The 13,025-nt window shown below is 35.3% G+C and overlaps 1 protein-coding gene across 1 annotated transcript; it reads right to left on the bottom strand.

The window, feature by feature from the left end:
- Positions 1–2,080: 2,080 nt before the first annotated feature.
- Positions 2,081–12,450, bottom strand: LOC137405597 (EF-hand domain-containing family member C2-like). Its single transcript, XM_068091907.1, has 13 exons — positions 12,309–12,450; positions 11,934–12,139; positions 10,931–11,086; positions 10,231–10,432; positions 9,419–9,775; positions 8,566–8,704; positions 8,051–8,216; positions 7,300–7,442; positions 6,542–6,738; positions 5,847–6,049; positions 4,758–4,889; positions 3,857–3,949; positions 2,081–2,731 (listed from the first exon to the last, which is right to left on the bottom strand). The coding sequence occupies exons 1-13, from the start codon at positions 12,348–12,350 to the stop codon at positions 2,506–2,508; spliced, it is 2,262 nt and encodes a 753-aa protein (XP_067948008.1). The 5' UTR covers positions 12,351–12,450; the 3' UTR covers positions 2,081–2,505.
- Positions 12,451–13,025: the final 575 nt, after the last annotated feature.

Below are 13,025 nucleotides of genomic sequence, written 5' to 3'. Positions count from 1 at the left end.
ATCGACATGCTGATATAAAACTTTCAATGATTGACCAATCTCACTGACTAGCCATCAAGGGGCACTTTGACAAAGTTTGAGCCATATCATGTATTTCGTATTATGAAATATTCTCTGGTATATTCTGTCTAGCGCACTTAATGCTTCGTATATTACATATTATACATTTTATGTTATACATCATTTTTATATAGCTCTTAATTTATATATTCTACAAGTAATATAAAACTAATTAAACTTGACAACAGCCTATAGAGAGTTATCGGTACTTTATGAAGGCCAGTCCAATGGTATGACACGTATCGAACAGACTTCAATAATGCGGAGCAACTGCTTATACTACATGGGTTACCACTATCTACAGTAGCACTTACACACACGAATTCCTGAGTGACCCATGACCTTCATAGTGAGGGGGTCACTGAAAGGTCAGCAAAACAATTTGTGATATGCGTTTAAATTGCGTCACATCATGTAAGTCGTGTCATGTCATCGTGTATGTCATGCCGTTATGTAAGTCATGTCATGTCGCGTAAGTAGCGTCATATATGCTGTGTCACATCATGTAAGTTGTGTCAAGTCAGTCTGCCATGAACATGAAGCCTTCTTAACAATTCCAAATTATCAACTTTCACAATTCATTTATATGAATTAGATATTCACCCTTCATCAGGTACCGACATGAGTAAGCAACTCCTGAACTTCTAGTTGGCAAACTAAAACCCCTTTTCCGTTGCATCATTTGAAATAAGATGCAATACCGCAATTAGTCATAAATTTCAAATGTAAGGATGCACACTAAATGCATTAAATGTGTATTCTTTAGCGATTTTGTACAAATTAACTGTGTATACTATGTGTACCATGTGTAGTTCAACCAACTGTCACTAAGCTGTAGTGCACTGCATAATATGATTAACAAAGGGTGTATGATTTTATATCACGATGAACAAAGGTAATAATAGAAAATTCACTAGCAATTTGAGTGATAAACAGTCTATAAGCCGTAATAAGAGTATTTCATGTGTCAGATCAGTTATATATACTTGTAGTAGTTTCATTTAGTAAGTGGATACTACAGCTAATGCACACAATTCTTACAATAGCTAGCAAAAAAGGAAGTGTATGCCTGCTTAAAAAAACTTTGACTGTGTGTTTCATTTGAATTTGTTCATCCTGTTTTAAGAATTGTTAACAACATAATCTTAGTTATGAACAAATCTAACGTTAATTATCTGAGATTATCACATTGAGACTATTATCTTATCAAATTTTTTTAGTCACTCCATACGCAGCCTTTAATATACATGACATAAAAACTAATCTATGTTTATGCAGATCTATATCTATGTTCATATCGATGTCTATTCAAAGCCATGGGTGAAGCCATGGGTGAAGTTAAACTCCTAAAGTTAAACTTTCAATATTCACTCTGAAGGACCGACAAGCTACCATCTGTACTAGCCAAACAACCACTAGCATAACAGAATCATTGTATGTACAGTTATTACACCTGACAAGCTCTCATGGCACACTAAACTGCTAGAGTGATAATCTGTGTAAAGTCATAACTAGAGGTTGGGATAAAAGATCGCTTCATACAGGATTCAAACTCTTGACATTTGGCTTAGCAGTCTGGCACTGTTTGCTAATTGCCCTTCTTAAGGCATTTCAGAATAGCTGCGCACATACTTATTGTTTGTGTTTTATTGGCGCTCCTGATGATCTCTCACGGCACACCAGGCAGCCAGGGTACTAGTTTTTCATAGAAGTTGAATCAATTTTTTTACCGTTAAAAACTTAGAATTGAAGCATTTGTTGAGTACACAGTGAACCACCCTATCTTAATAAGCTAACTCAAATAATAGCTTAAAACAAAACTACAGAACAATTACATATATCTAATTTGAGTCCTTTACTTTTGCAGTCTAAAAGACCTTTAAAAACAGATTTTAGGTATGTCCTAAATGTATGTTCATTACTATAATCATGTGTAAATCTGTATTATATACTGCAATAAACTTTTTTAATCTTTAGCTGTTATGGAGCCAAGGCCATAAAATGTTTGCAGAGTATTTTATTTACTGCAAATTACAATGATTAATTAAAGTAATCACTCAATTAAAAATAAAACACAGATCATGTAACACTAATGATAAAAGATGAATAAATAGCCATAATAATTATGAGTTGTGCTCCACCTTATCATGAAAGTGCAACTCCAAACATATTTAAAAATACAATTGAGTTGTTACTTCAAGTGAGCATAATGTGAACATTCTAAGTGAAGAATATAAAGAAAAATCTGATGGCATTGAAAAGTTTACTTTCTGTGTTTAACTCACATCTACACTTTTTGACAGAGTTTTGTTTTGACGATCACTTCACGGGTGCCCTTGATGTCAAGTTGTCATAGCCAAACACACCGCACAAGTAGAGCTTACAACAAGCTGCGCAGTTTCTTTAGCAGTTCACTTTGTATGAATAGTTTTGTGCTTTCAATGTTTAGTTTTGCTGCTCTAGCATAGCGCTGACGGCGGAACCATAAATGTCGCCGAGAAGTTTGACGTACTGTATCCTGTGAACTTGGTCGTCAGGTGAACGGGCAGTCCAACTTTGGTTATAAACTCCTTGTTGGTAGTTTGTGGGTGCCGGCACAGGGCAAGTCTTCCAGTCCATGTACTCGAGCAACTCTGTGTACTTGATCAGCCCTTGCTGATCTCTGCCACACCTGTATTTAAGCAATAAGTTATCATGGGAGCTTAGGCTATATTTAGAGTACTTACACTGTGACAGGCTAACTAAATTAATAGGATGTCTCTGATTATAACATAGTTTAATTGTCTGAATCATTCCATCATAAAAATGTCTATATTTGGTATCTAGTTTTGGGTGTGTCCTTGAGTTCCTATAATAATTACAGTGAACATTCTGGAACTTTTCGTACAGTTGTGTAAATGTATTAAATAACAAGTAACAGAATAGACAGCGGTAGGTGATACATTGGTAACATTCATAATATAAGTTGCTAACATATCTACACTGATCAGCAGGTCAGCGGGTTAATGTCGTATGTATATATTCATGTGTATCTAAAATATATGGCTGTCGACAATGACTTGTATCTTCGCGATGCATGCTTGGATCAGAGATACCCAGTTCTCAGTGCGACCAGTATTTCAGTATCGGAAGTATCCACTTCCTGAACTGTCAGATTAGCCTGAAGGGATGCCAGCAAAACACGTCCAGTCTGATAGAGCCAGGTAGCCATTTCACTTGCCCAATGTGTTAAGAATAGAGGTGAATCTTTAATGTGCCCACATCATCAGTGTGGTACACGGGGCCACCAAGTTATGGTCTAGATCCAAAAGACCCAGCAATTTAGGGTTGAAGGCTCGCTGATAGCTTTTTGTCAGATCGGCAATAAGCAGGACTCGAATCACTAACCCCATGGTTGACAATCAAAGGCGCTACCACTAGGCCACCCTGACACCCAGTTGCAGTAAATTACTTAAAGAATAATTACTCAAGTAAAGTTGATAAATATAAAGTATGGAGCTACGTAAATCTATAAAGCTTTTAGAGATCATGTTATGCTTATCATTCAACTACTGTAAGTTTCAAGAATGCAGTCTTTCCTCTCTGCAAACTGTACTCGAACTGAATCATACGGGGTGTTGACTGGAAATCTCATCAGTCAACACCCAAGACGATTCACTTAGAATACAGTTTGATGAGAAGAAAAACCACATCCTTAAAACTGATAGTAGCTGAATGATAGGAATAACCTATTACCTAGACTTCAGATATGTCTTTTAACACTATAAGATATAAAATAGCTAAACAACGTTCTTACCTAGCCACTAGCGCAGCCAGCATGTCTCTTGGTACAGGCACTCGAATAGACTTGCATGCTGTCACCACCTCATTCTCACTCAGATATCCCTGCCTGTCAAGAAAATAATAGTAATGTTTAGTATTTTTCCATGGTGAAATCAAATCAAAACTTGAAAAACTTTTGATTCCCTACTTTTATTAAAACAATACCTATTTAATCTCGATGGTTTTCACTAGTACTTGAGTACTCTCCTATGTTAGTATAAAAACTATGACACCACAACAGCCAGCCAATCCAGCTTTGTACAGTTATTTTAAATAAGTTTGAAATGAAAAGTCAGAAACCTCAAGTATATAAAGCAAAAAAAACAATTTGTGGATAACTAAAAAGTTATAAAAGAAGCTGTGTGAATTGTTTCTATTGACTGTTTTCCCTTAAAGTTGATTAGTTGATTGAAAAATACCAGCCAAAGGTAACAGCTGGTAGAGTGTATCGAAGACTTTAGACATCACCAAATTTTTCTAGTATTGTTTGAAAACAAATTAAGATGTCAAAGGTTGTTTATCTGTAAGCTTGTAATGTAAAATCTATGTTAGGCTGCTGGATTATTAATCATAAATTACGCTAAGCGTAAACAGAAATATTACAAAGGTTCTCTATAGGTTGATGACTCGATTGACATGTTTGGTAACTCTATTAACGTGATATTATAGTTAACTTTCCTATATGTTGCTCATTTTATTAAAACAAAATAATAACTGAAAAATATACTGAAAATAAAATGATTTCAAAAATTGTTTCTCAAGAGAAATTCAAAGAAAACCATCACATTAAAAAGCATTCAAACTAGTTATTCAACTCTTTATTGTAACAACATAAAAACTTTTTAAAAACAAAGGTAAAATATTTGCTAACTTACTTTTGCGCATCTCTTTGCAGTAGTGCTTCCTGTAGCTTGTTGGTGCGAATGTCAAAGTTATGCTTTCTCAGGCTATCTTGGATAAGATATACTAGCCCTGATGTCTGTACATGGTTGTCTTGTGTTCTCTCACTGTAACAGCATTAAATATGTACTTGTGCGCATATACCTAATAGCGAAAGGTTACACTTTTAATAATAAAAATCACTAACTCGAGACGTGATGTTGTACATGTAAGTACGATGAGACTTTTAATGTTATAAAAGAAACAAAATTGTCTATCAAAGCTGCACTTATTAGCTTTTTCAAGTTCTTGTTCAGGGAGACTCTTGGCCACCAGCTCTATGAAACTTCATATATTCTTAGTTTCACTTTCAGCAACTTAGTTTCACTTTCAGCAACTTAGTTTCACTTTTAGCAACTTAGTTTCACTTTCAGCAACCTAGTTTCACTTTCAGCAACTTAGTTTCACTTTCAGCAACTTAGTTTCACTTTCAGCAACTTAGTTTCACTTTTAGCAACTTAGTTTCACTTTCAGCAACTTAGTTTCACTTTCAGCAACTTAGTTTCACTTTCATTGTATGTTAAAGTTTATAAAAATCATTATTTTTTACTAGCTGAGTAAAGGACATTGAAAAAGGTTAAAACTATGAATGTAGCGTTATCAATAGCGGGTTGCTATAGCAGGTTACGAATGTTAAAAAGCCACATCAAACAAAACTGTAAATGTATAATCATTCTGCAGTTTGAAAAATAATTTACAAAAACACTATGTGCTAAGGCAAACTATAGCCTATGCCCTGTAGCCTATAAGATATCAGATTAACTTCGGCGCAGTTGATAATAACCCTACTAGCCCCTACACCCTACTAGCAGTACTACGAACTAGAAAAAAACATGTGACAAACTGAAACATCTCATTCGGGAGTGGTACTAACCAAGATTAGATAATTCTGATTAGCATGCTATCTGGCAACTTGAAAACCCTATTCACGTTATTTATTAAAATCTGACTTGAATTTAAATAGTGAGTGAGTTGGAGTTGTTTGCTCAATGAGTATGTAACTCTTATGCAATATAATATCTTACCCATAAAGTCTGGCTAAGGTCATAATCTCCTGGGCGCTGATATCGGAGTTAACAGATTGTATAATGCCAATAAAGTCATCATAGTTGATGCAACCACTTCGAGATGGATCTGACTTCTGGAAAGCGGAGAGAACATCTTCCACCTGCTGGCTGGTGCCACCTCGAATCTTGTCCAAGATGTATTGATGAGAACATTTGGGGAACTGCAACACGCAAACAAGCTGTTTTTTCACGACTTGTTTGCACTATACGCTGTTAATGATCGGTGCTCTATAAGTTTAAGCATTTATTTCGTACTATTAATTGTTGCAATGATGTTGCTCACATCTTTGTTTCAACTAGACATATGGCAGCATTACTCCTACTACTTTTCACCATGCAAGAAATCCCTCACTTGTGTGCTTGATATAAGTAACATAATGTAAAACAAATCAACAAGATTAAAACTCAAAGAATATTGAAGGCTTTGACAAGAAGGCTCAGTTGTCTCCGAAACACAACAGAAATGATGGCGAGTTATCATTAAAATCTGAGTGGCATGTTGACTTAATACTTCATTTGAGAAGGCCATTTGTTAGGTTGAGAGTGATGAAGAGATCGATGCTTCAGGTAATACTAGTGAAAAAGCAATACTTCAAGTAGAGGAGTAATGCTCTAAGTGGACGAAACAGCTCATACATTTTGTTGAGACCAACCTCTGCAGAGTGCTGCTCCATGTATCTAAAGGCATACTCATCAGCATCGATGATGGTGAACTTGAACCTATTGAGCTCAACAGTGTTTCCAACAAACATATCGGAAGCCTGATAGTATTCACTTAGCTCTATGCCATATCTTGGCTGGTTAGGCTTCTTGACTCGTTGTCTCTCTAGGAACTTGCCGCCACCCATACCTGAGAGCAAGTTAATAATGTACACTATATAAATTTAGACATAAAAGTTAGCAAAAAGAATAAGACTATTTTGAGTGAATTAAGTGAAAAATCCATTAGATATGAAATTCTTCCAAATTTGAGAAAAAAACTAGCAGTAAATTTAGCATGAAGCCATATTTCTAGTGACAAGAACTAACATGCAATTTAATACAAAAATTAATTTTTCTAACGATATTCTACAATTAAATTAAGATCTCTCGCACCCCTCTCAACACGCTTAACAACAAGCAACCTTGGCAAAACCCTTGCCAAGACCTCTAGCAACACCTCCACCAATAATGCTTGAAAGGGCCACCCATCAAAAATTTCAAATCACACATATACTGAATTTATAATTTACGTGAAACTGTACAATATTAGCTATCACTGTCAAGTATGTTTGGCGTCACACAATAACTTCTTTCAAAATAGTAATTCTTTGAAAAGTCTACTGTCCATGGAAAATTAAAACTAGGAATAGGTTTTGATCACTGCACCTTTCTGGCGATTCTGTATATTTTATTTATTTAATGAGCTTACCAGAGTTTCTAACAGGAGGCTCAAACACAAGGAGGGTGTCATCGGCCAGGAAGTAGCTTATGATAAACCGTCGGTCGATATCAATAGGCTTTGTCGTATCCATCTTAGCGAGGAATCGAAGCACATTGCTCTCTAGCCCGCACCTGTATAGACACAATCGTTCTGAGTTACGTTAGCTGAGACATAACTCACAGCATATCTCTATGTGGGACTATAATGATATAACTCACAAATGCATTAGTTATAAGTTGTATAAAGGAACTAAGGCTTTACTAGGAGCCTGATAGCATACAGTGTAAATATGTTTATGCTTTAATGCTGTTAAGTGCTGATGTAGAAAATAAATATATTAATGGTTGCACAAAAATGAGACAACAAATATATCAGATAGCAGATCTTGGAGTTGTCCTTTTCTTAAAGAGCTATAATGTCTAAAATGGACGTGACAGCAGCATACCATCTCTTAGGATTGACATAAAAAACTTTGACACCTTATTGGTCAAAACAAAAAAAATGCAGAAATAACAGTTTTTTCCTAACATTGATGGCCATTTTCAGAACGTCCAACTTTATGCAAATGAAGATGTTTTTGTACTACTGCCATATAGTTGTACACCCACGATATATGCAAAGAAGCTAAAATACCACATTTCAGCAATTTTTCAATCAGTAGGATAATTTAGTATGTATACTAACTACTTCCTCTCAACAACATAAGAGTTTTCACATGGTGCTAAAGCTATGCTCTCACCTATCTTTCTCCATGAACTTTACAAAGTCACGTCGTGGTGGCTTGGGCAGAAGACCAGCGCATGAGCAGAGAGAATCCTCTTCAGAACCAAAGCCATTGTATGGTGGAACCTCTCGCGATTTTGCAGGCTCAGCCTGTCTCTTGTAAGGTATCGCAGCAAAGTCATCTGAAAGGGAGAGATTCCTTCATTCTATATTTATAGGACTTTCGATCCAAAGCGCAGAAACAGATTACAATAGTGGAGCCGCGCCTTGCAAATCTAAGCCTCGCTTTGCAAATCTCAAGATAGCCATAGTATTTGCAGTAGCTACAAAACCAATTCAAAAAATACTAAAAGGAACATGATTTGGAATTCTAATCTTTGATGCTGTCGCGATAAAGCCTTCTTTCTGTTTACGTATTCAATTATTGTTACCTTTCGAGTACCTGCAACTGCAGGTTAGTGGAAATATATTGCCTTTAAAAGCCACTTTGATATATGTTTTTATTTTTAGAATTTAAATTTACTAACTTACTAATTCCATATTTGGTTCTGAAGAACTCTTTGGTGAAATCATCACAGTCGCAGAGAACGATCTTACGTCCCCAAACATTCAACTGGGCACCAATGCTTAAGTCATTGTCTTTGTAGGTTTCCACCTGAATGGCTCCAGTCTAAAAACATACTGTTTCTCTATCAGGGTGTATAGTACGATTGTATCATGCCAAAAATATTTCTTAAATATAAAGCAGATAGAGTTGTTGTCTTTTTTTCTTTCATTCATACCAGATGCTAGATTAACAAGAGGCTTTGTTAAATCTTAGAATTCTTTTGCGGAATTTTAAAATTTACTGTAAAATCTTAAAGTGGAGAATCTTAGAATTCTCCATCTTAAAATTCTAGAATTGTTTCCTTATGACAACTTTCATATTGGCTGCAAAAAACCTTTTAGGATTCCACTCTTTTTGTACTAGATAACATGATTGGTTGGTAAAGATGTGATTGCACCATTGAAGGCATTCAAATAAAATTATTTAATTGATTTTAACTTGCTCTGATTATATCATTGAGCACTCTACTCAAATCTTACGCTTTTACTCATATAGTAAATGTAATATATATATTTCATATACTAAATATATATACTATATATACAGTATATAGTGTATACGTAGTATGTAATGTATTATATAGTATATAATGCATGTATATGTGTAGATATATATGTATATATATCTATATGTATATATACATACATACATGTTTAAAAGCAGATTAGTTAAAAACACTGTTATTACTAGCAGCTGGTAGAGCTTTAACAGCCAAGGATTCAGTACATTGATTCTACAAAAGGTCTTTTGTTAGACCATGGTTTTACGCTACATTACCTTGAGACTGTCTAGAATATATCGGCTGCCATGCCCAGTTGGTCCAAAGACATTCAGGACTGTTCTCTCGGTCACTTCTCCAGGCTGCTTCAATGCCGCCACATCTTTTGGCACTGGTCCACGCCTCAAAAACACTGGAGCTGCATCACGACCCGAATTAGCCGGGATGACCTCTCTAATTTCAATTGTGTCATCAGCTAAGAAGTAATGCAAGACAAGCTCCCGTGGGTCTCCAAACATGCTGTCAGTGTCATCCCAAAAGCAGTAGAACCTGAGCACGTGTCTATCATGGTCTAGGAACTGCTTGAGGGTGTCAAACCTCTCATATGGACGAAGTGGTTGCATCGACTCGTCCAACTGTGAAAACAAATAAGAAGACAGTAGAATGGGATTAGCAGAGTATTTGTTATAATAACTTATAAAGAACAAGCCTAACGCTTGTCAAAAAAACTGCTATCAATGTTTGTGAATAGTTGGTGAAAATGATACGGTGGCAAATCTCTGTGTTTTATGTGAACTCCATGTATAGTAAGTCTATGGTTAAATATGTTAAACACGCTTTTAATTGTTTCATAGAGCAAAGTTTTATTTCTAGTTTTATAGAAACAAAAATACGCAACTCAATACTATCATTAGTTTTTAAAGCCTAAACCTTTGTTTTACAAATAACTGATTGAATAGATGATGAAATTTTGTAAAAATTATCAAAATGTATAATTTCCTAAGAGGGTTCCCAATTTTCTAATAATTTCCTAAGATTTCCACAGGACCCTACAGACGACAACCTATCGGCATTTTCTCCGGATACTCACAGCTTTTCGATGATCAGAGTACGGGTCATTTGGCGTGCCATCTGGAGGCGGGACTCTTACACCAAGTTTTGTCAAAAAGTTTCTAGTAAACTCATCACAAGAAGTCAACTTGAAGACTCTTCCATACAAGGTTAGTTCTTTGCCGATGTTGAAGTCCTCTACTGTGTAAAATTTTCCATCATTCGGGGCTGGACGAGGAATTCTGCAACAAACGTCAGACAATGATTGTCGGATGGATTGCCAAACTTCATTGTTTTGCTTATTATTTTTATAGCGAGTTAAAATTATTTCAATAATATTTCTCACGACAAAAGTTTTGTATTTTTTATAGCTGAGTTTTGTATCTTTTATAATTGGGGTTAATAGGTTAATATGTTGAACTAGTAAGAACAACGGAAGCATTCTTGATGCAAATTGCTTAAAATTTATAAGTATTATTGGAAGCTTCTGAAGGCCCGGATTGTGTCATAACCTGTTTCAAGTTTAAACGATTTTTTAAATAATTGTATCACAAATGAAATGCAAAGTCCAAATTGTTAATAGACACTATTGTTCATATATTAATTTCCTAAACTTCAACTCAAACCTGCACTATTTTTATAGAAGCTGAGATCGAAAGTTTAAGAGTTCTTGTACAGCTAAAGATAGTAAGGTAAAAGACAAACTGTAGAGCCATTTATACCAGAAGAGCAATTCATACCTGTGTCTCCTGATTAGTGTACCCTGCGGTAAACCAGCATTTTTCTGCCTCGGTTCTACAACCTGAATGCTGTCATCCTCTAGATAGAAATAAACTATGCACGGTCTGACACGATACTGCTCTTCTCGTCGCTCGACCACAGATTCTTGGAAATACCTAAAATATAATACGGTTTGTCAGCACCTTCTCCATTGCTTCATTATATTTACATTTATTATCCTGTTAAAACTGAGTTGGTCAATAAGCCTCTTACCGCATTGAAGCCAGAAGTTTGATTTGATAACAACTTTGAACATACCAAATTTTATTGTATTCTAATCAGCAAAACATTACAGAAATAATCAAATACTAAATTCCATTAGTTAAACAATAATGTTGGTACAATTACTATCATGTAAGTTTGTTATCTAGCACAATCCGAAAAAGCTAAAGTTTAAATGATGGAACTACTACTATACAAGTTACATGTAACTTGACTTAAAAGTGATATGAAATTTTAGAGATTTTGCTTTATGTAAAATATGACAAGTTTGCCATAGCTATTTTTTTAATATGTAAATTACACAGCAACAATCACTGTTGCTAATAGTTACGCTTGTCGTACTAAAACTGGTTAGCTAATGCATGCATTTTACACTCTGTGCTCACATATAACGTAAGAACTGATAAATCCACAATATATTACAACTAATATTAAAATATTACTTCAAGCTTATTAATAACTGTAACAGATATTACTGTATTATTGGTCATTGTAGAAAGTTTACAATGCATAGGAAAAATGAACACTAAGAGCCTTTGGCTTTCAATGGCTGTTAGCACGGCTTATCAAAAGTCTTGCTATTAAAGGTTAAAACGTTGAGACAGTTAGAGTGTTAAAAAGTATGAAACAGGTTATTGTTTAAATGGCATCAAAATAATGTAATGGTATGCAGTTAGGTTAATGAACCTTGTAATTTAGTATTTAAATAAAAGTCTTATATAAATATTAAGACAATCTTACCCATTGAAACTAAGAACTTGCTTATCAAAAGCAACCCAAGCAGGCTGATTAGCTCCTTCTCCTCGTGGAAAGACTGAGCTTTTAGGTGTGAGATCTTGACCTGGTAAGGGTACACCACCAATACCAGACTTGTCATCCAGCATTTTAGCAACATCACGGTTCACATAGTCAAAGTGGTGAGATTTGTGAAACTTTTCTTTTCCAAGCTGTAAGTATTCACACATTTATTGTTGTTATACAAGACCAGTATGCTTAAATTAACGTCATGCTTAAACTAAGAAAATCAAAATCATTCAAAGCACTACCTCATGACAAAAATCTAGTGAAATGTCCAAATCAAGGCTTTGTTGATCGTATTTTAATGATAATACTTACATTTTTATTGAAATTGTTTCCTGGCAAAAATGGTAGAGCCATTTTAGTTTACTGATTACTTTTTGTTGTTGCTCCGTGGTAGGATCGTCGTATTTTATTAATTTTTAACGAAATAGTGGATGCCTACCAAAATACAACCCGATTATAAGCGGTTTTGTGTGGTAACTTAGCAACACCACTCACTTTGAGCAGTTGCATTTTCCGTATGCGCACGCACATGAACTCGGATTGGTTACTTCAGAGAACCGAGTTGCGTTCGTAATCCATAGAACTATTTAATTCGCAGTCTGCGCTTGTTTATGAAAACTCTGCAAAATTAGTTGACGAGTCGCTAATAAATATTGGTTCGCTAAGCCATGGCTTCTAATGACGATACGCCACGACCTTGCGGGTTTCATGATCTTGGGTCACCAAGCCCCGGTTTCAAATGGCTGCAATCACCCACCATAATTTGCTCCCATATATCGACATACGACATATCGACATACATCGTATATGGCTCGGCGAGTTTATTATTCTCCGTGGCCGAATCAGTACGGCGATAAAGTAGCGAACAGAGAGTCTGAGATCAAATCTTCTTCGGTACGGATTCTTTATTCCAAGATTTTAATAGCTACCGTATACATGTAGCCAAAATGCAGGCAGACGTACGACATATCTACGGACATACTTTGAGATAAATATTTAGGCATATACGTGTATATATTATTGGAAATG

The sequence above is a fragment of the Watersipora subatra genome, chromosome 10, assembly GCF_963576615.1.
Source record: "Watersipora subatra chromosome 10, tzWatSuba1.1, whole genome shotgun sequence".
Lineage (NCBI taxonomy): Eukaryota > Metazoa > Bryozoa > Gymnolaemata > Cheilostomatida > Watersiporidae > Watersipora > Watersipora subatra.
The sequence above is the reverse complement of the archived record's forward strand: the minus strand, read 5'-3'. Positions and strand labels throughout refer to the sequence as shown.